The following is a 27,560-nucleotide window of genomic DNA, read 5'->3' as shown; positions in this document are numbered from 1 at the left end:
ATATTTGGCTTATAGCTCGAAACTCTGATTATAAGCATTCTTATTCTCATCACTTGAAAAACTATTAACTTAAGCATTAAAATCATCTTTCACCGGAATCCTCTAGCAAGCTCTATTAATTATTTATATTTTATTTATTTTGCAGGTGCAATTTGGTCGGTAGTCGGTAGCAGAAAACTGTCACAACAATGTATAGATATTTGAATAACGTGGCAATATAAATTTGTAAAATCTAATATAAACTATAAAATGATCGTAAAGACTATATAGGCTAATACATATTTTGGTCAATAAAAAATTATATTTGTATTTTTTTTTTCTTATAATTTATTTATTTTTATCTAATTCAATACAAATTAGTATTTAGAAAAATCCATTAACCTTTTGTTACGAAAATTAATATGTAATAGTATAAATCGAGTAGGTTCTTAGAAGAACTTCGACCTCTTTTAAACTCATTTTTGAAAATAAGTAATGCTAAGGACCATCTTTTTATCCTTCTAAGGTTAAATAGCTTTTAAAATTACAATTTGATTAAAATTCAAGTACGATTCATCTAAAATTTAATGGTAATTTTAAAAGTCACATCAGCTTTAGGAGGATAAAAAGATGGTCCCTAACATTACTCTTTGAAAATAAACTTCTATAATTATTTTTATTAACAGAAAAATTAATTCACTTTTATTTACGTTTTTATTTTAATTTTTTTAATATTAAATTATTTTGGTTAATTAATCCATTCATTGACACCTTCGTTATTATAAAAATAGAAATTTAAAAGAGGAAAATAAGAAAATAAGAAAAAAAGGAAGTCGGTGGAATCCATTTTTTCTTGACCGTAGATATCCTAAGGGAACGATCGCAACCGCTAAAGTTTTAATAATTTTACAAAAGAGGGTCTGTTCTTATTCCTTCCTGGACTTCCCTTTCGCGCCACAACCACAGGTCTCTCTCCCTCTCTCTCTCATATATATAATTTATTTACTTGCTTATATGCAATTTACATTCCTTTGAATCTTCCATCCCTCTTATTTGCTCAGGTAATAATCTCGCTTTTATTTATTTATTTTTTTTTTGTTGGGGTATTCTATGATGACCTTTGATGAACTTCAATGTGGATGATAAGCTTATTTGGGATTTTCTTGTAAGAGTTACTAATATTTCTTTTGGCTTGTTATATTTGTCTTGTTAGGAGGTTTGAAGTGATTCTAAATTACTAACTAAATGATGAAATTCATATATTTTTTTTATAAGGATTTAAAATTTTAAGATGAATGGTGATTTAATATGGATTATAGCAGAGGCTGTGATCACTCTATAATTTAATTAAATATTTTACCTATAGCTATATGACCTTATTTGTTGAGGAATAGTTTGAATTCACATGTGAAAGGAGCAGTAAAGTATTAATTAAATATCAAATTCCTCTTTTTTATAAGCTTAAGCTTTTGGGATAAGTGATGATTTATTATTATGCAATGAAATGTTTTTAAATAGAAGTTTTTGAATTCGTTGGAAAGCCTACATACAGTCAAGAATGAAAGAGCTTGGTGTCCTACAATTCATAGTAAAAGAGGAGGCTCTAAATTTTCGGTAATCTGTTTATTTGAAGATTAATCTAGCCTTTCTCTATAGCTAGTATGACTTTTAATTTTAATGAATAAGCGTTCCTGAGATTTGAAGACTAATCTAGCCTTTTTCTTTAGTTTATGAGTGATGTGGCATATGCGGATGATAATGAAGAATCGATTTGAGTATTTAACATAGCTTTCAACTTACTCTTAAGCCTTGAGTCTTGACTATTGAATAGGCATATTATTGTTCTTGGGGTACTCCACCTCCCTTTGTCACCTCACATTCTGTTGCTTCTTTGATGTTGAATCCATATATGTGAACAAAGTCTTCCTATTGTTGATTTCATGTGGTGAGTTGATTACCTTTGATTATGATATTGGATAAAACTGATTATTTGCTTATCTTAGGTGGTTTATCAGCATCAATTTATGCCGCAATATGGGCCTGCACTTCAATACCATGTTGTATATAACAAGGAGGTCAATGCAAATCCTAACATAGTTAGGGTAATCACAAACTCATCTTGTCATCTCACTTTAAGTGTACTGTCCCTTTCTTACATATTTATTATAGCAGCTAGATTTCTCCATTTCATCAATGTTTTTTTTGATAAAAAATCGAAATATCATTAAAAGCGTAAGGCACCCTATGTACACATGGAGTATACAAAATAAGCCACCTAGGAATTAGTAGCAAAAAGAACAAAACTCAAAATAACTAATCACTAAAGGAGAAACAAAAACAGCTGTCTAGAGATACAAAGTGTTGAAGAAAAAATATTTCAACTCCTCCAACATCCTCTCACAGTCTTCAAAACATCTATCATTTCATCAATTTCCACCAACAAATTAATTTACGTAGAAATTATGCGGATATATTTTTTTTTATTAGCAATTTTGGAACTTTTAAGGATTGAATATACTTCTGTTCCAGTAGTTAAACGCCCATATATGATTCATGTATATATATTTTATAGAACTACTTGTATATGGTCAAGGTGCAGGATTGACTATTCCAGAAAAAATAGAAAGGATTCCCAAAAGAATGGACTTGGATCCAAAGAGAAAAAGAAAGAGAAGCTTGAACAATTTGGGGTTTGTAGGTAATGGATCAGGAGAAAGTGAAAAGGCAGCTTCACGTTTTGGAAATAATGGTCCTTCACGAAGGTATTGTTAATTCCTTTATAGGATTCTTTTCCTTCTCATAAGTTATTTTACATTATTTGTTTCTATTATGTTAGTTGAATCTCTGATATATTTTGCTAAGCTATTTCTAAACAGTGCTGCAACTGGAAGTGTGTGCTCATCAGATGAAAGTGATGACACTAACCAGGTATGTCACTCTAGTTAATTTTATGTTGAGTAAATTTTTAATCAATCTGAATGCCTATTGCATTCGTTATGCCTAGTGATGGAATCTAGGTGGAGTAAAAACTGTTTGGACATGAAGGTATCACTAGTATGTCCTGATGTTTGACTTTTTGCAGGAGTTTTCTGCAAGTGAAAGGCAAAGATTTAACCAGTTGCTGGCAGATGGTATGTTTTGAAGTTTGTGCGTTTTTCTTTCATTACTAAAGCCCATTAATTTGATTACCTGTAATACTTGAACAGGTGTGGTTTCACAGAACAACGCTACTGTCCAGTATCATGTTCCAAATAAAAATTTGGCATTGCCGGTCTTAGTGGCAACCACGAGTGAAACTGATCCCAATTTGAGGATGAGACTCAGTGCATCCAGTTCTCAAACCATACTTATGAAGGTAATGCTTGTATGAGAAATTACATCTGAAAACTGGATTCAGGAATGGAAAGTGTTGCTGCTGTCTGTTGCAGCAATAGAATGCATATTATTGTCTTGGCTTCTCTCTCTCCCTCCTTTTTTTTTCCATCCTGAACCCATGTCGCTTAGGTACAATTACAACTGTTAAGAGATCAAGATTAATTATTTGTAATTTTGATCACCTCTATCTCTTTCTTTTACAGGAAGAGCTTGAACTTAAGAAAGAGAGGAGGAAGCAGTCTAACAGGGAGTCAGCTAGGAGGTTAAGATTACACAGACAGGTATATGTCTATGTTCAATTCTGCAGGTGTTGTTTGATATATTTTTTTTCTGGTTAATAGTTTTAGCATCTGGTCCACAAAGGTGCCAGTTATTTCCAGTAATCAGATTTCGCCTTGATTTAAAGGTCAAGATTATAGTATTTGGTCTGTACAGTTTTGAGCATATACTTCAGATGTTGCTTGGAATCCTCTATACCGTTTCTGGATGATCTCTAGGCAACTAAGTCAGATGCTTTTTGAGCTTTCATAGGTTTAGCTGCCTTAATGCCATTATGCTGAGGGGATGGTTATTATCCAAATATGTGAAAAGGATCACCATATCCAGTTACTAAGTTTTCCTCTTACCTTTTTATCAGCATTTTCCATATTTCTATCTCTATTGCATTCCAGGTACAATAATTACTAAACCTCATGAGATGAGAATTTATAAATTTTGAAGTTTTGAAAATCTAGGCTTTAAATTTCTTTTGGGATGCTGAAAATTTTCTGCTATTGATTGATGATCTGGTTTAAGTTAACTTGGAGGTAGATACTCTACCAAAATGCAGGTTTTAGCACATAGGAGAAATGCTGAGGACGTTTCCATTTACCATGATCACGCTTTAAGTTAATATCTGTTTGCTTAGTTTTATATTAAAGATCTGCTTCCTGTATAAGTCCTCTTTCCTTTTAATAAAACTTTACAATAGAAAAAAATGAATATAATTGATGATCATGATCCTAGAGGAACCAAGAGCTAAGAGCCATACTATTTGATTGATTGATTATATTATGTTGAAATGACTGGCCTAGAAAGCTTCGGAATTCCTTCAGCTTGACCCAATGATAAAAGGTATGAAGCAGGATACTACAGGTGAACAATGGAAATTGAAGCACAAAACCAACATAACTCGACTTATGGATCTTTTTCTTTCTTCTCTTTTCTTTCTTCTTGTGTATATTGATTTTGTGATGATTTCATGCTTCATATAAGGTGTAATCACAAAGAGAAAAGAAAGTAGAAAAATTAGTGGAGGCATAAATCAGTCAAGAGAATAGAATGAAAAAGGGATATTAAAGCTTCTTTATTTATTTTCCAGGGAATTTGGTTTTGTGTGAAGGCAAGCAAAAATGTGACCTTAGCTTGACCAATAATCTTTCTATAGAAAACTAGACATTTCTGGGAGTCAGCAGTTTTCTAGCCTACTAGTTATCTGGTTTCAATCCGATACCATTTATTTTGAAGGAAAAACTGAGAGGATTTAATCAAAATATTTGGCGATTTTTATCATAAACATGGGATTTCACACTTAGTATAACAACTTGTTAGCCTTTCCTTAATTGACTTGATTATTATTTTTGTTCATATGATATCTGCTTCTGGATTCTTATCTTCACAGCAAGAATGTGAAAAATTACAAGCAGTGGTGGAGATACTGAGAACCGAGAGTTCCATGCTGAAGGACGAGCTAATGAGGCTTTCTGAGGACTGTGGGAATCTTGGTGATGAAAACAATTCCATAATGGTTCACCATCTAAACCCTGCTTCTTTACTCTGATTCACCCTGTTTGCCTTGGTTTCTGCCATACGGATGATAGTTCGACATAATAGATATACATCATATTCTCATATTCTTATGTAACATCTGTGGTTCCCTCCTCTGACCCTTTTGAAAACTGAAAATTAGTAACTGGGTTTTTCATTATTACAACCATCTTAAAGCTTACCGTGTGAATCTCTTATATGGAACCTATTTATTGTTGAGTCTGAACTTCTACTCACAGACCACCCATGAGAAAGAGCAATTTTACAAACTCAAGCCTAATTTTGAAGCTGGTTGATTTTATATATAAATATATATTTGAATTCGATATCATTAATTTATCCTTTTAATGTACATAAGCATTCTCATTTTCACTAATATCATACCTTTTTTTCTTTCAAACTTCGGCTTATATAGCTCAGATTTTAAAGCTCAAACTGAACTTCTATAATTTTTAATAAGTCAAGCTTGACTAGGGTAAAACTCCTAACAAAGCAACTTCTGGTTTGCATTCCTAACATATACAAGTGATACTTGAAATTCAATTCAATTCCTTTTTCTTTCTAATGATGATTGTCATTATCATCCTCATTGTGATATGTTTTTGTAAGGAACCACTATTTAATTAAATTGGTTTGCTGATGGAACAGGATGAGTTAACTAAGATGTACGGGCCAGATGCAATTTCTGACCAAATTGCTATGAACCCCGACTCCGGTAGCGGTGAAAGGAATAACCACAAACAATAGACGACTCAACTCCTGATCAGAATAGAAATTCATCAATCTGGAGTTTGAAGCTACAAGGTAGCTCCAACTGATTTTTTTTTTTTTTTACTGTGAGTGAGCTTCATATTGATTCTTTAAGGATGTGTAAGATTATTATTAACAAAGAAGAGCGCTAAGTTTAGGTGTTTATTCTCTCTGCAAGGGTCTGCTTTTAACAGTGTAATACTGTAAATGAGTTTTGTTGCCTACGTGAGGTGATTTTTTTGTCTGATTTCTGTCAACTTACTGTAATACAATTCTTGCATTGACATTCATCAATTGGGGGCATGACACATTTCAACAATTATACAATACATGTGAGATAATTAGATGACATATATCTTAGAACTATTCAAAACGAAACTTTTGGTACCTCCTCATAAAAGAATAAAATAAATAGTACTCATTCTCCTCTGCAGCAAGCTTTTTCAGTAAAATTTGTGAATCATTAATTTGATTTGGAGATCCTCTTTTTCTCTTTTTGGAGATCCCCTTTGATTCATTTCCATCCGCAACCCCAACTCCATCATATAGTAGACAAACCCCTATATTTTTAACAATGGTATCAGGTCCCCAATCTATAAACATCTCAACTTCATCACCATCCTCAAAATCTTTTGTAATTTGAAAATTGCGTAGCAATAGATGATCTCCCTTGGGGAATGGGCCAGGACTTGATTCTGGCAATTGATAGGCCAGAATATTATTTTTGGTATGGTTGATAATTGACATTTTACCTCTATATGAACATAATACTAGAACACGTGATGAAAAGACAACACATATACCAAACCCTTTCAGCATCTGATCATCAATATGTACTTCAAAACGTATAGAGGGTCCCTCACCCTTATGTGTGAACCAATCAGGAATTTGATTGCCGGGGAGAAAAATGCCAAACGCATTATATGTTCCAAGCGTAGCCCATTCCTGTTACATAAGGAAGAACAATAAGTGGTGATTTAACGTACGTAATATTATATAAGAGGAAGAGAAACTCGTACCTGTAGAAAGCTTTGCTTAGAAGTATTTGTTAGATTTCTGCACCCTCCCATGTCAACAAATCTAATGGGGTTTGACCTCTTTTCCAGACCTGGAATTTCAAATAATTTACGGCAGTTGGTAAGGAACAAGCCAAGCATATTTGAGAGCATTGAGAGATTCGGCATTCTTTCTAGCGCCGTGCAGTTTTCTGCACGTAGAGAAATCAAGCTTGGTGGTAAATTCGGAATTGATTTAAGCTTTCTGCAACTATCCAATCTAAGCTTTTCAAGCTTCAAAAGACCACTTAGGCTTGATGGTAGGCTTTCGAAATTATTGGATCTTAAATCTAAAATTTGAAGAGAACATAAACTCCAAAGATCTGTAGGAATTGTGTCATCTGATAAATTGCACTTCTTGAGACATAAATGTGTTAGTGAGTTCAAGCCTTGTAGTGCAGTGGGCAATAGATTGTTTGAGTCGAGGCATTTCCTTGGTGATATCCAGGACCAAAATAGTGAAGGCAATGACTTAGACGGTGATCCTTTACACCCACATAGAGATAAATATTTGAGGTTCTTTAGTTGCACTATGGTAAAAGGCACTTGTCTTATAGCAGTTCTATCTGCACAAAGAGTTATCAAGGATTCAATCTCCCCCAAGTCGTCAGCCAAATTGTCAATTTTAGAACACCCAGAAAGAATAAGAGTTTCAAGAGACTTCAACTTATAGAAACTCCTTGGCAGACATTTAAGGCATTTGCAATCTTTCAAATTCACCAAAACAAGATTACTAAGATCTCCAATGGAGTGGTGAACCTCAAACAAACTTGTACAATCTTCGAGTATTAATTGCTCAAGATTGGGGAGTCTTGAAAAGTCAGGGGTCTGGCTCAGATAATGCGAATGACTGAGATTTATAATTTTCATCTTCTCAAACAACTGCTAAACAAATGATAAAATAAATAATGAAAATGAAGGAAATCACAATATTAGAGCTTAGAACATCAAGACTCATTAATTAAAGTTTAAAATTTCATTATACCTTGGGAACTTTCCAAACTTGTCTGAGATTACTATATTGCAAGTCAATCACAACTAGGTTTCTTGGATAAAAGTCGTTTGGCATACACTTTAGAGGGAATCCATGCCAACGGAGCCACCTTAATTCTTTGGGAAGATATTTATAGTCTCCAGTGAGTTGTACATGATCAAGTTGAAGTAATCTCAGTCTTTGCATATTTATAAATGCTCTTGAATTGAAATTCACCTTATTTAAACTCGGCAATTCTAAAGTAAGTCCTTCAATTGCTTTTGTTCCCTATAAAAAACAAGAACTGCGTGAGACAAGTGATCAGTCTAGCAAAACACATGCTTGCAATGTGTGACGCATAAGATTGACTACGTCAACTATAGTTTGAAATCTTATACTATAATTTTTGGGATAAGTGGTGATATAAATTTGAGTTATATCACCACTTATCCTAGAAGTTTAGGACAATTGATTATTTAACGTAGTATTAAGCTTTTAGGGCAATTGTTGATTTAATATAGTTTCAGAGCAAATGTCCTGAGTTCAAACATTGTCTCTGTAATTTACTTCCTATTTCTATTGAATATTTCACATACTGGATCTCGATCACTTATTGAAGTGATAGAATACTAATTAAATAATTAAATTCATTATTTCTTATAAACAAAAACTTTTGGCATAAATGGTGGTTTTAACAATTTCAGCCAACCAAAATGCTTTCTTGTTTATCATTTCATTTATTTGACATTGCTTAATATAATGTAATCATGTTTGCAAGTACAAAAACAGTAGAATGATGTTAGCAAAGAAAACAAGTGTTCCCATTTTCAGAAAAGGAACAGAGGGATTACAAGTGATTGACATGAATTAGTATGCATTTGCTTTCGAATAACACATGTATTAGAAAACAAAATGCTCTATTTTTTTTTAGTTGTTTCAATAGAGAAATTCTTATTACCTCGTGCTTTGTCAATATATATATCAAATGCATCCTCATTAAGCCATAATCTACTCCATTTCTTGGGTTCATTGGGCCATTTTTCACGAACAATTTGTCTTCCCATGTCTCGAAGCAAATCATGCATTGTAAACTTGTTTGCCTTGCTAACTTTAAGAAGACACCGCTGAATGAGGATACTAATTCCAATCTCTGCAAAAAAACCACAACCATCCAATATTTGTACAACATAGTCTTTGTCCATTCCAATAAAGAAGCAAGATATGTCAAGGAATATATCCTTTTCAATATTGTCGCTTAGTGCATCGAAGCTTATTCTAAGTTTGCTTTGAATTTGATCATGAGGATTCTTTTTCAGTTTATCTAATGCACTTTTCCATTCTGGGATGCTCCTAGAGAATAAATGTGAGCCTAAAACTTCGAGAGCCAGCGGCAATCCTCCACAATAAGCAACGACGCTTCTTGACAAGTCAGTATAATCTTTAGTAGGATAACTGTTCCTAAAGGCATGCCAACTAAAGAGCTCAAGAGATTCATTGTCATTCATTGTTGTAACTGTGTATATGCTATCAACTTCTAGCTCCTTTAGCAAATGCTCATCTCTGGTTGTTATAATAATTCTACTTCCTGAACCAAACCATTCACGCCTTCTAGCTATGGCATTCAGTTGCTCCATCTGGTCTACATCATCAAGTATTAGAAGTATTGCTTTATTACAAAGTCTTTCTTTTATTATATTGATTCCTTTCTCAACACTATTTATCTTTATCTCGCTTATCTTCAATATGTCGGAAATAAGTTGTTCTTGGAGACGAACGCGGCCCCTAGGTTCCTTGAAAGTTTCCCTTACATTTGCAAGAAAACTTTTACCTTCAAATTCATGAACAAATTGGTTATATATGGCTTTAGCAATGGTTGTTTTTCCAATTCCGCCCATTCCCAAAATTCCTATCATGCGAATATCGTCGGCTCTGACATTTAACCAAAAAGCCATCTCTTGCACACGAGAATCTACTCCAACTGGGTAGAGTGCTATGAACAAGTGTGTGCTATTCAATTCTCTTGAAATCTCCTCAACAATTTTCCTGATAAACTTGGCTTCATGCCTGGAAATAATTTTAAGATGTAAGATAGAGTCACATTGTACAAGGGAGAATTGAAGTATAAGTTGCATATACATGAATATTTAAAAACTTAGAACACATTAGTTTTGGTCATTATTCTAAACTCATTAGCATTTTACGATACAAATGAAGAAACTAAATTTTTATACCATAGAATTATGTTATAATTAAGTACATGAATTTATAACAAATACTTAAGAATTATTGAAGAGATAAATGGTTAGAGAGTTTTATTAAGAATACATTAATATATATATTAAACACCACTTTAGCCCAAAAGCCTAAGTTAATGGTAGTAATGTCACTTATGTGCATTACTAATTGGACCAAAAAAAAAAAAAAAAAAAACACATGGATGGACCTAATTGAAAATGCAAAAACTTAAGGTTTTGAAAAGCAATTTTTTTTTAAAAAAAAAAAACCTAGAGAGTTATCTGTAAAAACACGTTTACTCAAGAATTGATTTTATATTTACCCTAAAATAATGGCAATTTTTTTTTTTATAAAAAAAATATCAATAAAATTGACAAAATAATACGTGTATATATGTATTTTCCTAATATATGTATCTATATTTGAAGACACATCCATTGATCCTAAACATTTGAATGAACATAGGCGAAACATTTTTCCTTGTATTTGATACCACTTTAAAACAAAAATTCTTAACCTAATATGTAGAATTTTTGCCTCTAGCTGTAATTCTTAACCTTAAAACAAAATCCTGAAAGTTTAAAATCCTTAGGTGAATTTAGTATAGAAATGACTCACATAGTCACATGTGGACAAACAAGATATATATAGAGAAATTATATATATTACACCAATATCCCACTTTTATCCCAGTACTATCCTAACATGCTAGTGTAGTAGCCATTGTTAAAAAAAAAAATGGCTATGAGACTCTACCACGTCAGCAAAGTATGATAAATGTAATATTTAGCTGTAAATTTAAAATTTAAACATTGATCAAATATAAAGTAAAATAAAATAAAAAATAAGAAAATATGTGAAAAATGAGAAAGACTTACTTCCATTTGCTTATAACGTTGTTGATATATGACTATACTTTGATTGCTTTGATTTCTTTTTTTTTTTTTTGATAAAGCATTTATATTATAACATATGCATAATGTATTTATAGAAAATATATTGTAATGTAATACTATAAATGTGCTACAGAATTGTAGGTGAAAGATAACACTATTGCCTATACGAACTTACCCGTCTACAATTCTTCGTAGATCCCACCCTGACAAATTACCGGCTTCATGAAGAGCTTTTCTCCACTTGAGTACTTTGCCCATGTCCGATAAGTAGCACTCTTCATGTTTTGTGAATGCTTCTGCAAAACTACCCGTCTGGTTTTTCACCTCTGACGGGTCAACATCATAGAATATAGGCAAAACCAGCTTTCTTGTAGTTCTTCGGCACTCCATGATCTCTACAAGTTCTTCCATGCACCACCTTGAAGCGGCAAAGTTTCTTGAGAAAACAATGACACAGATTCTGGACCCTCGAATTGCATGTAACAGTTCGGACGCAAGATCTTTTCCTCTTTGGAGCTCGTTGTCATCTTTGAAGGTGTTGATTCCAACATCTCTCAAAGCTAAGTTGAGGTGGTCGGTGAAGTTTTTGCGCGTATCTTCACCTTTGAAACTCAAGAAAACATCATAAATATTCCAATTGGAATGAGGAGAAGAAGATGGAGAGAAGAAGGCTTCAGGAGATCTCCATGTTTTGTCAGCCATGGGAGAACTGATCGATGAGAGGTGGGAAATGGAAAACGATCAGAAGTAGTTCAAAAGTTAGGATAGACTGAACTCCCAAATACTTAATTTGTTTGTGCACCAAATACTCTTTTATCGTCAAAGAATTGTGCGTGCAAAGAAAACACATATATATAGAGTGAAAATTTATTTTTAGTTGTTTATGTTAAAAGGAAGAGAGATGGAGAGCAGACAGGAGAGTGGTTCAGCAGAATCTCTCTTTCTCATCCCAACACACAATCTCTTTTTCTTCTTTGAAATCACCAAGTCAATATTGACGGTGATGCCTACTTTACGTGTAGTACACATATAGTTGGCCACTTGTACTTTGATTTAGAAACGCTTGAACAGGGACACTTGGCGCATATATATACCGGTGTTGCAGATGGTTGTGGTGCCCTCTAGACACAGGGCCGGTGTCTTGTGTCGGTGGCTTTGATTCAACCAAGTATGGTAACTCAGTGCCTCAAAATGCCGGTTAAGGCGTTTCTTGGATTTGTACCGAGAATTTATAAGGTTGTATCATTTATTTGGCACAATTACGCTTATTTGCACAGAGACTATTGTATTTATTCTTATTGTTTGGTTTTCTACCCCTTTTGTATTGATTAAGTTGTAATTCTCCTTTACTCTTTCCCTAATTATGTTCCCTTATGTATTGTCTATCGTGGTATTACGTCCTTCACAGCCGAATTCTTTGACCTTTTTTTTTTTTAGCATCCAACTGCTTTGATGATTTGGGCCAATTATCATGTACTTAGACTGAACACCATGTATGGGTATTGTGAACTATTTTTTGTATTTAATTATTTTCTCATTTTCTGATCTGCTTTCACATCTGACTAATCATCTAACTAATCTACCCCCCCATGAAGGGCACTACTTTGAAAATTAATAATAAGACCTCACCTAATTAAACGTCTGACTAATCTCCCCCAGAAAATGTTCATTTTTAGTCCTCCCCGATGACCGGCCAAGGGAAACACTTTGAAAGCTACTAATAAGAATTAAGATCTCACCTAAACATCTGACTAATCTCCCGTTAAAAAGGTTTATGTTTAGTCCGCCCCCATGAAGGAAAACACTTTGAAAGCTAATAATTTATAATACCTCGCTTAAAGATCTCACAAATCTCTGGTTGAAAAGGTTTAGGCTCGTTTGATAATACTTTTTATGACAGCTTTTTACTTCTTAGCTAAAAAGTAAAAGCATTAATAAATAATTCAAAATATAAAAAACTCACAAACTACTTTCACTATTAACAACCAAAAAAACTAAAAGTACCAAATAAAAAATTGTAACAAAAGAACCATCAATTACTTTAGTATGAGTAATGTTACATGTCATCATTGCATGTGTCTCCCGAAATTGACATCGGTCTCACTATTGAACTTTGATAAAAAATAAAAAATAAAAAAAAAATAAAAAAATTTAAAAGCAACATCAATTTTGAAGAGACAAGAATTAATGACATTAACATTACTCTTTTAGTGATATCTACACACTTGCACATCATTATGATTTTCAACCTTATCATATATATTGACTTGCGAAAATGGTGCATGTGAAGTTTTACTTTTATGCCTTAAACTAATTAATAAGGCTAGGATTCAATACATATTTGTGTTTGATGATAGATTATACTCAATAAAATCATGGACTTGTTAGAAATCTTGAGAAAGGTTTTGGTTCGAAGTGATATAAAAATTGTTTCATTAACTCAATTTATAGACATATAACTTATGAATTCACTTGCTATTGAATATGTAAGACCCACGTGTAAATTTATTAAAAAAAGGTTTTGTCATACTAAATATTATACTTTTTGGATGCCAGGAGAACACGATCGAGTTTGATTAAGTTCAAATCAAACAAACAGTACTCTACCTATTCCATCTAGAAGCATATGCAAGAGTGTCAACATATATTATTGACTTCATTGTCTTGATCTTCTTTATTGGAAGGGTTCATGAATGTTAGCTAGAAAGAAAAACCCACATGTGAATTTACTGGAAGGGTTCATTATAAATTTTATTTTAACTAATAAAATATATCATGTATTAGATGGATATTAATTTAATTGTTGTATTATATACCTCTTGAAGAGTTTTTTTTTTATTTATTTTTTATTTTTTAAAAGAATAAATATGTTACTTTTATTATTCAATCAAGAAAATAGAGCAGATTGCTCTAACAAAACATTATAGATACATCAATGATTTTCTTCAATCCAAGCCTAATCTGGGATTTTTTAACTGACGGCCATTGCTAAGTCCTGTACCGCATTATTCGTAACTCCGCTAAGATGAAATAATTTGCCAACTAGATATTGAAGTTATAGCTATGCGAGTGTCATCCTCTAGTTGTCTAAATCTACTCCATTTTCGTTGGGTAGAATTTACCGTTTTCACTACTTGAAGCGCATCACCTTTCAAAATAATATCAAATTTGAAGTCTGAACTCTTTGCAAAAAGCAGTGGCAAGAAATGGCAACTCAGGATTAGGCACTAAATAGGACATTAAATTGGGCCAACCTGAGACAACATTCACAACGGTCGGCCCATACTTTCTGCTTGAACAAAACATTAGCACTACAGGCCCACACCAAAAGTGGTCCAAAAACCAGCGCATTCGTTTCAGAAGCTGTATTTACGAAAGACCCAGGAAAGAGAAGAAACTTTCAAGACAATTGCTAGTATATATATATATCTGCGTGGAATTTTCCTTGCAAGAATGTAATGCTAACACAGAACAACTTTAAGATCGGGACCAAACGAACAAGCATTTTGAAAGCCAATTGGACTATGATTACTGATATCTGATCATGCATGTTTTTTTTTTGATGAATAAGTAACTTCATTAAAAGCTCAAAATCCAAAACCACCAAAGGGCCAATTACAAGCCACCAGCTAGCACAACCTCATAAAGGCTGACAACCAAACTAAAACCAGAAACAAACTGCAGAACAACAAAACTGTAGAAAAAGAAACCACCAAAACCAACAAAACCAATCCCCAAACCCAAAGTATCACCAAAAAACAGACCCTACAGAAGGCCTAAAAGCAAAACCTCACAGTGGCTATATCCCATAAGACTATCAAGAAACAGAAACAAAACAAAACCAGCGGATTAAACGAACAAGCACAAAGTAATCACCTATCTTTCAAGACAATTGCTAGTGAACAACTTTAAGATCGGGACCAAACGAACAAGCATTTTGAAAGCCAATTGGACTATGATTACTGATATCTGATCATGTTATAAAGCCTTTACATAGATTAAGGAGAAATATCAAATAAGAACAACCTATGAATACTGATATCTAATCATGTTAGAAAGTGCTTGTTGAATAGATAACACAACTTTAATTCAACTTTCTTGAAGAAAACAAAAACTGAGGGTAACTAAATTTTTGGTTCACCGGAAGAAATGGAATGGACTCGGATTTTCTTTTTCGCCACAAGCTCAAATATGCACATATCACCAATCTTGAGCTTGTTTTCACGCACAAATGCCTTCAATCCTTTAGAAAGGACTTTGCTACTCCCATTCTTCACATAATTAACTTCCCAAGTTTTATCTTCTGAATTAAGTAGAACAATTTTTGTTGTGCCTTGAGGAGGAAGGTGTTCTCTAGCAAAAGGAGCTGGGACTCTCTGCATAAAAAAAAAAAAAATAAATAAATAAAAAGACCCATTTTGTAAATTTTGCTTATACAATCAAATATCGACAGCAGAGAGAGAGAGATGTAGTGGTTGAATGCTTACAAGTAGGAACCCCTTCTCCACATTGTGTTTTTTCATGTACATCTTGAAGAAAGGAAAGTCAGAGGTAAAAGACTCGGCCGTTTTTGAACCGTTTGATTTTTCTGTTTCAACTTTTCTTTTTTTCCCCTTCTCTTCATTAAATTTGAGATGTGAATCCATTCTTTGGGTGGGAGTTCTCTGGATGCTTTTCCCTTTGAATTTTTTCTGCTGGTTTGCTTCATCATGTGGAATTTGCTTGTTAATAGTATGATCATAAACTCTCTCGCAACAATCTTTTCCAAAAATGATCACATCAAATGACATATCTCCATTATATTTGAAAAGAAGGAACTCATTGTCGCCCAAGGAGTGATCTTCAAAGTACTGCTTCCAACCATCTTCTATAACTATGTCTTCTGCATTCTTGCACAATTTTACATGCCACTCGTCTCCACAGGAACCCCTAAGAATTGCTTGATAAGGCAATTTTTTGGGTAAATGCTTCACAAAATTTCGTGGGATTCGCTACAAGTTACAAAAGAAATAGAGGAAGATCAAACTTAAGCTGCTGTGAAACGAATCATAAGAAAACAGTGGTTGATCTCTTAACGGAACAAAGCTCTCAGATATATAACGCACTCAATTCCAACAAATAAACAAATCAGAACAAACAGATCAACAAAAAAAAGAAACAATAAACAAAAAGATTTATATATATAGATGCAAGAGAATGGATTTATTAAAACGGTGTGTTTTGCCAAAAAGAATTTAACGCTATATTTTATCATCTTCCTTCTTTTCGTTGAGAGACAAAAGGTTAACCTAATGTCTGAAACTTGAAAATCAAGAAAAATGGTGGAAGCTTGAATCTCGCCCTTTTAGTCTAGAAAAAAGGGATTTCCTCTACATGTATATGCTCCTTCATGATTGGATGAGAGTGGGCAACCAAGATATCGAGAGAAAATATACCAGGGGTAAGAGAAAATTTACCAGGTGCTCAGTGTTGGCGCATCCAAAGATGAGCTTGAAGAAGCAGGGCCTATTGTCATGAAATGCATCCATTTCGTCTTGAATCTCAGCCTTCATCTTCTAGGGTTTCAGCTTTGAAAAGCTTAGGGAAGCCAAGATCTTGAAGTGTACCCTCCTTTAATCTTTTACCATGTATATATATTTAGCTGGTTGTTCTGCCTTCCTTTTATAAGCACTACCCCTGCAGTGATAAGAGAGAGGGAGATAAATAATGGAAGTGGGTGTTTACAAAATGATAGCTTGCATGTGATGAGAGTTTTCCATTATGGGCTTTGTGACAAACTACGTGATTAATATATATAGCTGGCTCTGCAGAGATGGAGAGAGAGATAAGCTGTCTCTTTCTTATCTTTATTTTCTCCCATTTTATTAATGAAACTTTAATTACGTAATACACATGATAATAATACAATATGCCAAATAAGTATTTATTGATTTATTCTGCATTTTTTTTTCCTAAAAAAAAGAAAAAAATTGTTAGAGAAGAAAACCAAGTATTAAAAAAGCAGACCCATGCCAGAAAGCAAATTAAAATCGTAGGAGTAGAAATCTTTGAAAAAGAAAGGAAAAGCCATGATACCCAATTCAAGAAAAACACAGCATCATTATTCACCGGGGAAACTTCACTAAGGACCCCCAAACTTCCACCTATTTTGAAATACCCTCCCTGAACTTCAAAATCTTTCAACTTGGTCCCCTGAACTTTCAATTGCTCTCAATTTGGACCCTTCCGTTAATTTTAGCCGTTAAAAATTCAAAAAAAAGACCAAAATATCCCTGATTTATGTTTTTTTAAAAATAAAAAAACATTTTAGAAGTTGGAATTTTATACAAAAGTCAGGGGTATAAACGTCATGTGACGTTTAAAATCTGACGGAGGAGTCCAAATTAAAAGCAATTGAAAGTTCAGGGGACTAAATTGAGAGATTTTGAAGTTCAGAGGGGGTATTTCAAAACGGGTGGAAGTTTGGAAGTCCTTAGTGAAGTTTTCCCTTATTCACCAGACAAAAAGTAAAACAAAAGGCAATAATAAAAAAAAGATTCCAAGAAAAAGTGAAAGAAAGAAAGAAGATCAGACAGTAGTAGGTACGTAGTTGTACCAAAATTCATAGAAATCTTGAACAGAAATTAAGGTTTTATAATTAATTTATACCATGATCCTCCGGTTGTTGGGCTTGATTTCTCGGACAGGATCTGATCGTTGTCCTCGTTGGCCTCTCTTCACCATACGGAGAGCTTCATTTCGTACAGAAACTTGGAGTTGAAGTGAGAATGTTATAAAAGGTAGTCCATTTTTCTTCTATGTGGTCCTGCTCTTGTACATGCACGCTCTAGAGTCTTGATCCAGGTTGTAAACGATGACGTTTTAGGCTTGATTGTGTTCAAGGCCCAAAGCCAAAGGACAAGCTGTCATCTTGAAACAAAGACGATGATCAGATCAGACCTAGCTTGTGAGTGTGAGAGAAAAGCTTAGAGTCGAGTGGCGGCGGCGACTATGGATTCAGCTAGAAAGCTCAGTACTCATGGCATCTGCATCCACTGGGTGTTATTGTTATATATATATATATATATATATATATATATATATATATAACAAATCAAATGAAAAGGGTTACATGAAAAAAAAGCTTAAAAAAAAAAAAAAAAAAGGCAAGAGGGAGTAGATTTTCCAACAAGCCCATGTGGTATGGTCCCACTAGTGTATGGAGATTGATTTTTTTTTGTTTTTAAGGATATGTCCGTGCAAGGGGATGGAAATATGGAAGGGGGATTCGAACTAATGATCACTTCTGTTTCATAAAGCTTGGTTTCTTATCGAGGACAAGTTGAACTCATGATACAATATTAAATAACTTCTTATCCCAAAAATTTAAGCTGATAGGAAGTAGTTGATTTAATCATTTAAATAAATATTTGGGTAAAGTCCACTTAACCTCATCAAACTATCACCTCATTGACAATCTATTCCTCAAACTATCATTGCGACAATTTACCCCCAAACTATCAAAACAATGACAATGTATCCTCCAATACTAGCAAAATAATAAAATTACCCCTATAGAAATTTTCATAAGACAAAAATACCCTTAAAATTTTGAAAAAAAAAATTAAATTTTAGTAACACCATTATACATCTCATATATATATATATATAGGGGAAAATGCAGTTTACTCCCCTGAAGTTTTAGGGGTTTTTCAATTTTAACCCTAAAGTTCAAAAATTGGCAATCTACCCCCCTGAAGTTTCAAAAATTGGCAATTTAAACCTTCCGTTTAATTTTTCCGTTAAATTGGACCAAATTTTTTTAAAAAAAGACTGAGGATAGTGATGTAATTTCACAGATTTCCGTCCATTTAGACGGAAAAATTAAACGGAGGGTTTAAATTACCAATTTTTGAAACTTCAGGGGGGTAGATTGCCAATTTTTAAACTTTTGGGTTAAAATTGAAAAACTCCTGAAACTTCAGGGGGGTAAACTGCATTTTCCCCATATATATATATATATATGAGATGTATAATGGTGTTACATTATAATGGATGAAAAAGTGGTCACATGCTTTGCACGTGACTAATTTGATCAAATTATTTTCAAAATACCCCTTCTCTGACTCTTAAAATACTGAAATTGCTCATTTATTGTAATTATTAAAAAATAAATAAACTTAATAAAAACAATTAATTTGAGAACAAACAGAGTAGTGGTTCGGCCACCCCCATAAACCCTGGGGTGGTTCGACCAATACATTTAAGTTTTTTTTTAAAAAAAAAAAAAAAAAAAAAAATTGGGTATTTTAGTGGCCACATGACCACTTTTCCATCCACTTTAACGCTGGATGGGTTTTCTTTTGTCACAAATTAGTAGTTTGGTATATCCTAGTACTATTACACTTGGCCGTTCATGAAACCAACTTAAAAAGGTACTGTATTATAGTTGGGGGGCTTCAGCATAATTCTCCCATAATTTTTTTATTTTTTATTTTTTGGGTGGGGTTGATATTAAAACTCCATTTTTCTTTTTTGGGGGGGCTTCAATTTTCCCCTTAAATTTACAAAATTAAAAAAAAAAAAAAAAAGGAGTTTTAATATCAAAATCTTGTAAAGCACGGATCAATCGATTCGATCCTATCAATATTTATAGGAGAAAATCCACTTTACCCCCCTAAAGTTTCAAGTGTTTTTTAATTTGAACCCCAAAGTTTAAAAATTGACAATGTACTCCTCTAATGTTTCAAAAATCTTCAATTTAAACATTCCGTTACTAATTTTCGTTAAATTGGACGAAATTTTTTTAAAAAAAGTCTGAGGGTAATTACGTAATTTCATAGATTTTCGTCCAATTTGACGGAAATTAGTAACATAAGGTTTAAATTAAAAAATTTTGAAACATTAGGAGGTACATATTGCCAATTTTTAAACTTTGGAGTTCAAATTGAAAAATCTTTGAAACTTCAGGGGCTAAAGTGAATTTTTCCCATATTTATATGTATAAGTTGCTTGTTTGAAATCACTAAAACGATGTTCTCATTAATACTTATATGTATGAGCTGCTTGCGTGAGCTGCTCAGGATGAGATATAAAGGGTATTATTATATAATTATATAACCTTAGATGAGCTCCTAAAGCTTGGATTTTATTGTATTTTTTGTTTATTAAATTTCAACCGAAATTGTAGAAAATAGATTTTTCGTTAATTTGATGAGTCAGCCACAAAATGTGATATAAAAAAATATATTAAGATTTCTATTGAAATGAATATCTAAAAGTTTTATCTCTTCAAAAATATGAAAAAATATTTGTGCTTTTTTTAAAACCCGGAAATTTTACTCTTAAAAGGTTTCTATAAACCAAAACATCATATTCTATATAAGATCAAAACATGAAATTTTTTCGTCTCTTATGGGTAGCTGAATCAGCTGAGAATCATGCATAACGAAGCAGAATTCACTAGTTCGAATCTCCCTTCCCTTTTCCTTCCCCTTGTACGAGCATGTTAAAAAAAAAAAAAAAAATTGAACTCTTTCTATCCTCTCCTCAAGTCCTCTCTCTCCCCAATGCTTCTCTCTTCTCCAAAACCATCAAAACTCATCCCTCCTCTGCCTCGTGACATTGACATTGACAAACTTCTCTCTAAACAAATGAATAATGTCTATCTTCATGTTCAAAAGTTGTGGTATGCAAAGCTTATATAAATTGGGAGAAAACAAGGTTTTTTTAACTAAGTCAGCTAGAGTTTTTATGAAGTACCTCAATTCTTGTTCGAATGAGATAGAGGGTTCACATATATTAACATGCTTAATTAATTTGCATGAACAAATTATGAACGAAATTCAGACCTAAGCATTTTGCGCTCCGCTCGTTCGAACGAATTATCAAAATTGGATGAGAAGCGACTGAGATAGCAAATGAATCATTTTGAAACTTTGTTCAGTATCTCGTTCGAACGAGATCTTCAACTTCTTGAATTTTCATTCTATCAACTCCAAAAATGTATTAATTCAACCTTAAACCTAAAATTTAAATCTATGAATATTTTGTCATTGAATTTGCCAACTAAAAATATAATACAAATCATACACAAGTATTGTGGCCGTAGCTGAATGGGCCAATTCTTCATATTGACATTCTCAAATCATGTTTGTTCCTACGTTGGGGCGCCAAAGAAAATCGGAAAGAACGACACATCTCTTTTTTTGTAGGTGGGAGCAAACGAGAAAAACATGAGAAATTTCACTTTAAAACTCTTGAATTATCACGCATTTTGAGAAGACTCTCCAAATTTTAAAAATCATCGATTTCACCTCATAAACTTCTAATTTGATGCAATGTATCTCTCCGTTAGATTTTAAATGTTAAAAGTAATAAGATGACCTCTATATCCCTAATTTTATATATATATATATATATATATATATATATATATATAATTCTAAATTTACCCTTATTTCAAATTAAAAATTAAAAAATCAAAAAAAAAAAAAAGAATGGTAATATGGTCTTTTTAGTCATTTTCGTTGGGTTAACGGCTAAATTTGATGGAGTGGGTCAATTGAATCAAACTGAAAGTTCAGTGTTTAAATTTGAGAGTTTTTGAAATTTGATGGGTTTTTTCAAAACGTGTTATAGTTTAGTGGTCTAAAAGTGGAGCTTTCCCAAAAACACACACACACACAAAAAAAAAAAAAAAAAAAAAAAAAAACGGCGTCGTTTATGCTGGTCTATCTTGTCAAAACCCTAGTCTTATATACTCCTGCGCTTCTTCTATTGCTCCTCTCTGCGTGGCCTCTGTGTCTCTACTCTCCCTCCCTCTGATCCGATCAGATGGTACGAATCACCATAGTCGTTAGCTTATCTCTCTGTCTCTCTCTCTCTCTCGCTCTAACTATGTGGTGAATTACTGGTTTTGCAGGCTCCAAAGAAAGAAAAGGCTCCTGCACCATCCTCCAAGCCCGCCAAGTCTGGTGGTGGCAAGCAGAAGAAGAAGGTCAAATCCACACAAACATTTTTTACATACATACATGTTTGCATATTGGAGCTAATGTTGTTGTATTTTTATGTTATAGTTCTAGTGTGCTATTGGTTTGGTGGGTATTTGGTAGAGATGCGAAATTGGTTCTATTCTGTTTGTTTATTTATGTTTGATTTGGTGGGGAACAGAAGTGGAGCAAGGGGAAGCAGAAGGAGAAGGTGAACAACATGGTGCTGTTCGACCAGGGAACCTATGACAAGCTTCTGTCCGAGGCTCCCAAATACAAGCTCATCACCCCCTCCGTTTTATCCGACCGTATGAGGGTATAATTTTTTTCGGCTCGTTTTTTATTTTTATTTACACGCATTTGTGTGCGGATGTCGTTGATTATTAGTTTAGTAAGCACCTCTATTACTTTGTATGAGGTTGTGTTTCTTTTAGAAGTGGGATTGTAAAGCTGGTGTGTGTTTTAAAATTTGTTCAATCATGGGTAGGGTTTAATTTGTTGGAATCAGGTTGAAATTTCGTAGGGAAGATATTAATTTACTGGAATCAGAGTAGTTGCAGCTTCGACCCGCAAAATTTTATGTTAAAGTAAAAACTTTTGGGATCAATAGAACTCTATTTGAAGCTTGATTGAGGCAATATAGAAGTGGGTGGCTAATTCAAAAACGTAAAAAATCATAGGATTTGGGCAATGAGAGGCTCGTGCTTGGTTCCACAGAGTTTTCTGTGGGCGGATTGTTTTCATAGCTAATTATTGTGAAGGATGTCACAATGAAGAAACCTGCAGTAACATATGGGAACAGACCCTTGTTTAAAGTAGTGGATTCCTGACAATGGGATCTGATGTCATAGATTGCAAACAGTCATGACCTTCTAGAAGCTTATTGTGAGTGAACTGATAGAAGATTACTAATTTTCAAAAATCATGTGCACTCATTCTTGGTTGAACCTCAAACTAAGCGAGTGTCGATTAGAATTCATAATGTTGAGGATGAGCCATTTATGTTGAATAAACCACGTGGAATCTTTGATTGATGACAAGAGCGTTAACATCCAAGCTTTTAGTTGAGTAGTTGTAGTAGGTTGTGAAAGTTGATTTTGGTTAGATTTCAATTTCATCATATATTGCTTATTTTAGGTTTTTGATATTTGGGCATGGTTGTTTTCTTCTAGTTTTGTTTTTTCATCAACTTATTTTAGGTCTTTGTTATTTGTGTGATTGTAACACTCCGGTCCTAATTGAGAATATGAATTCATGAGTGCTAGTTCCACATTGGTTATTTACTAGGTAAGAATGAGCTTTCTAAGTGATTCATGGGTGAGATTGTAACACTCCAGTCCCACGTTGAGAATATGAATTCATGGGTGCTAGTCACACTTTAGTTCTTTATTAGGTAAGACTGGGCTTTATGAGTAATTTTAGGAAATGTTCAAATTAACTAATCATTTTAGAGTGATCATGTTATTACCGCTTTTTTCGGGTCGGTACACCTCTGGCTTCCCTTTTAATGATTCATGTCATGTATATTTGTTAACTCTACTATGGGGAGTAATATGTTCTTTTGAATCTTTTCATTATGTCTCATTTGAGGTTGTGTGCATCTCACAGATTAGTGGATCACTTGCAAGGAGAGCAATCAGAGAATTGATGGCTAGAGGCTTGATCAGGATGGTGTCTTCGCATGCAAGCCAGGAGATATTCACGCGAGCAACAAACACCTAGTTGTCTTATTGCCTTTGCATGTTCAATTTTATGTAGTGTTGCTGTTTTTATTATTTATACATGTTAAGAAAGGCCTAACGGGTATCGGCTTAGTTCTAGACTATCTGTCAACTTTGTTGTTTAATCTCCCATATGGAGTGATTGAGATTGCTAAGTTTTAAGTTTTCTTAGAATAGTATCTACTCATAAGATTTGAGCTTGGTGTTTTTGATCTTCAACATTCCATATTATGCTCCTTTATGTGTAATGTAATGGGCTATATTAGTATTATTATTATTATCAGATGTGCTAGATTCGTGGCATTACAGCTTGGTGGTGCCTCTGAATGTTGTGGCCTAGTCTCATTTCGTAGTATTGGTTGATTGAAAGTTCTTCGCCAAATTAAATAGAAGGAAATTCTTTCAATTTAGTTTATTAAATAGAAAAATTGTTAAATACTAAATATCCCCTGAGGTTCGAAACTTTATTTTTACCTCTCTAAGGTTTCATTTTTATCACAGGAGGTCCCTGTAGTTTTGATAATAGACCAAATTAGTCCTCCGTCAATTGACTGTTAATTGACTTAACGGAAAATCACGTAGACTAATCAAATATTGACACGTAGCACCTACTTAATTTTTTTTTTGTTTAAATTAAAAAAAAAATTGGGGTGGCTCGGCCATTTGGGGGAGCCACCCCCTTTGGCCATGGGCGGCCCCATCCTGCCAGATGGGGGTGGCCGGCCATTTGAGCTACCCCAATTTTTTTTCTTTTTTTTTTAAATACCTTTTTTTTTTTAATTTAAAAAAAAAAATAAAAAATAAGTAGGTGTTACATGTCAACATTTGATTAGTCCGTGTGGTTTTCCGTTAAGTCAATTAACGGTCAACTGACGGAGGACTAACTTGGTCTATTATCAAAATCACAGTGACCTCCTGTAATAAAAATGAAATCCTATGAAAGTAAAAATAAAGTTTCGAAACCCCAGGGAATATTTAATATTTAACCCATAGAAAAATGACATTTGTTTTTAACTACGTGTTTTTAATGGATTTTTAATAGAATTAACAGAGCACGTATTAGAGGAAAAGTATCCGCTTTCAAATGTACAGCTTTATTAATCACTAGGGGTTCTCTATGAGGGAGTGGGCTCCAAACAGCACCGTTTCATTTGTCCATCTTTTTGATGGGCCTTGAAGATGAATTAAGAAATGGATATCTTCTTGGCGACCTTGGGCTTTGTTTCAATCAAAGTTGCTACCTCAAGTTTGCTTTAGCTAAATCAACCAAACTCAAGTTTTAAACTAAAGCACTTTATTATAATGATTGGAAAATTGGCTTTCTATATGATGTATGTTTTTTTATGTAGATGTACCAAAATGGGGCATGATTGTTTCCTCCATTCATTAAGGTAATGAAGTTTTGGCTTTACCGTTGTGTCCTCAGCAATGATGAAGAAGAAAAAGGCATGCAATGATATCTCAAAGGAGTGGACTTGAGCTCATTATTTACAAGCAAGCCACGTGACGTTTTGTCACCTAATTAATTGTTGTTTAGCATTCTACACTAGTTCTTGTTTGGCCTTAGCTGCCACTTGATAATTCTCTGGTCTTGTCTTCCGTCAATTCATCGATGGTTGGCCCACTCCATCATAGAACAGGATTATCCTCATTTCACTCCAATTTTAAACAGTTCTTTTTCCTGCCCTTCAGCCACTTGCTTTGTTTCGTTCTTCTTCTGTATTGTCCCTTGAATAAAGACACCTGATTTGTCTACTTCCCCAAATGCCCACCGCCGGCCCTTCTACTCTTCAGAGTCTGAAATTTTTTTTTTTTTTGAAAAATAAAAAAATAAAAACCGAAGCAATGTTCTCTTGGAAAAATATATAATAATACATCCGATACGATGCGAGTTTCGAGACAAACTATTTCACGGTCTAAATTTTATTTTTTTGTTTTATTGCTTCTAATGCTGTACATGTTGCTATTAAATAATATGAGAATATATACGTCATTAGATCTGTGAAATATAATTCAGACCATGAAATGTTTCATTTTCATTTTATTTTAAATTGAGAAGATCCTAATTAATTCCTCTGGCATATGGGTTAAACCTTATATAATAAAGAACGACGAAGTGGGCACTAACATTAATCACATTCAGAGAAGCACGTAAGTCTGTATTTATAAAATGTTTAGGATACTATAACTTTTACTATAATCTCGCTATAAATTTATGTAGCAATTCACGTGACATAAAAATTAGTGTCACGTGAACTGTCACGTTAATTTGTGTAAATGTTATATAAAACAATATACAATAAACTTACCAAAATAGTAAGTGGTACCAGCAGACACGCGTACGGAGAAGAAAGACCTACCAATTAGAGTAATGATTTGAGTCACCTGTCAAACAATAGAAGTCAAATATATGAGTAACATCATTTGCTAGATTTTTTTCTTTTTTTTCTTTATTCCCATGTCACCATATATCAATCACCTAATGCCCAATTGCTTATCAGTCCCTTTCATGTCTGTCTTGTTATGTATACTTATGCAGTGTGGCCCCTATTGTCTTCCAAATGTCTGCGTCCAGGTTTGTATTTATATTACTAAATACACCATTTCGTTGATTGGCATGTTACTTTATATCTTAATATAAAATTTAATTTTGTATTAAATACTAGATTCGAAGAATGTCGAGATATATGGGTATAAAATTATATAATTTAACCTTAATCTAATTTATTTAATTAAATGGGTTATATTCATTAACTGTAATTCATTAGTCTTGTATTGAGTTTACAAATCATGTAAAAAATCAAGAATCTAAATCCTTAATTCCCATATGTTTTAAGAACAAATACTAATTTTATAGACTAAATTAAAGAAATCATAATTTTCTTCGTATAGTGGTTGGTGTTCGGTTGTCAGATTCAGATAGTATAGAGGCATATGTATAAAACTATATAAATCAATCTTAATTCGATCTGATTTAATTAAATAGATCAGACTCTTTCAACATTTTCTCATTAATTTTTTATTAAGTTTGTGTTTAGTTTGCGAGCGGTGTAAAAAATGATGAATTTGAATCCTTAATTCCAACATGATTTAATAAAAAAATATTAATTTTAAAAAAGCAACACTTTCTCCCATAGCCATCGGGATTATATTATTATTAATGACCACTTGATCAGAAAGTAGGGTCATTTCATTTTCCGACACACGTGTTGTATGGAGGGGAGGAGCGGACCAGATTGATGGGCTTTGAGAAATTGGGGCCCACTTACAATAATCTCTGCTGATGGGCTCCTCTGCATGTAATGAGAACCGTCTATGTGGTTAGGTGAGGGTTACTAAGGTATATGTCCAAAATCTAGAGACATGATTGAGGAATCTACTTGTTTCGATTCGGCTTAAGGGCCCCACCACCCCTAGCGCCTCTCCAATAAACTTCCAATAAACTATATATATATATATATATATATATATATAGAAAAATAAACAAAAAAAACAATATAAAAAAATTGATTTTTTTTTTATACATTTTTGTTGTTGTTGATCTAAAAATTAATTTTTATTATTACGTTTTAGTTGTATGAAAGTCATATAGTAGAGACACCCAAATGGCCAATTTTAAGAGAAGTCATTTTTCGACAGCTAACGACTTAGGAAAAAGCATTAGACAATAGCTATAGTTGTTCTATTACCTTTAAATGACTAGTCAATTTAAAATTTTTTTATAATTCTTTAAAAAACTAAGTTTCATCTAATAACTAAATAATATAGAACTTAACACCCATGAGTATATTTCTTATATA

General features: G+C 33.2%; 4 protein-coding genes across 6 annotated transcripts; 2 read left to right on the top strand and 2 right to left on the bottom strand.

Annotated features, from left to right (window-relative positions):
- The first annotated feature begins 903 nt into the window (after positions 1-903).
- Positions 904-6,132, top strand: LOC132166117 (G-box-binding factor 1-like). 3 transcript variants are annotated; one of them, XM_059576903.1, is made up of 9 exons: positions 904-945; positions 1,983-2,081; positions 2,579-2,741; positions 2,856-2,907; positions 3,062-3,110; positions 3,186-3,334; positions 3,558-3,635; positions 5,015-5,140; positions 5,809-6,132. In XM_059576903.1, the coding sequence occupies exons 3-9, from the start codon at positions 2,620-2,622 to the stop codon at positions 5,905-5,907; spliced, it is 675 nt and encodes a 224-aa protein (XP_059432886.1). In that variant the 5' UTR covers positions 904-945; positions 1,983-2,081; positions 2,579-2,619; the 3' UTR covers positions 5,908-6,132. The 3 variants fall into 3 exon arrangements, with proteins under 3 accessions (XP_059432886.1, XP_059432869.1, XP_059432877.1); XM_059576886.1 differs by having other exon boundaries at positions 2,573-2,741; XM_059576894.1 differs by lacking the exon at positions 904-945 and adding an exon at positions 1,028-1,040 and having other exon boundaries at positions 2,573-2,741.
- A 141-nt stretch (positions 6,133-6,273) lies between these two features.
- LOC132170820 (disease resistance protein RUN1-like) lies at positions 6,274-11,771 on the bottom strand. The gene is made up of 5 exons (XM_059581939.1): positions 11,245-11,771; positions 8,904-10,002; positions 7,951-8,226; positions 6,930-7,850; positions 6,274-6,855 (listed from the first exon to the last, which is right to left on the bottom strand). Exons 1-5 carry the CDS (start codon positions 11,769-11,771, stop codon positions 6,274-6,276), a joined length of 3,405 nt encoding a protein of 1,134 aa, XP_059437922.1.
- A 2,913-nt stretch (positions 11,772-14,684) lies between these two features.
- Positions 14,685-18,084, bottom strand: LOC132170810 (B3 domain-containing protein Os01g0723500-like). Its single transcript, XM_059581927.1, has 6 exons — positions 17,718-18,084; positions 16,526-16,745; positions 15,557-16,060; positions 15,211-15,445; positions 14,864-14,883; positions 14,685-14,747 (listed from the first exon to the last, which is right to left on the bottom strand). The coding sequence occupies exons 2-6, from the start codon at positions 16,619-16,621 to the stop codon at positions 14,685-14,687; spliced, it is 918 nt and encodes a 305-aa protein (XP_059437910.1). The 5' UTR covers positions 16,622-16,745; positions 17,718-18,084.
- A 3,730-nt stretch (positions 18,085-21,814) lies between these two features.
- On the top strand, positions 21,815-24,031 carry LOC132168169 (small ribosomal subunit protein eS25y). The gene is made up of 4 exons (XM_059579281.1): positions 21,815-21,887; positions 21,973-22,047; positions 22,221-22,355; positions 23,648-24,031. Exons 1-4 carry the CDS (start codon positions 21,885-21,887, stop codon positions 23,759-23,761), a joined length of 327 nt encoding a protein of 108 aa, XP_059435264.1. The 5' UTR covers positions 21,815-21,884; the 3' UTR covers positions 23,762-24,031.
- Positions 24,032-27,560: the final 3,529 nt, after the last annotated feature.

This window comes from Corylus avellana, chromosome ca1 (genome assembly GCF_901000735.1).
Source record: "Corylus avellana chromosome ca1, CavTom2PMs-1.0".
Classification (NCBI taxonomy): Eukaryota; Viridiplantae; Streptophyta; class Magnoliopsida; order Fagales; family Betulaceae; genus Corylus; species Corylus avellana.
The sequence above is the reverse complement of the archived record's forward strand: the minus strand, read 5'-3'. Positions and strand labels throughout refer to the sequence as shown.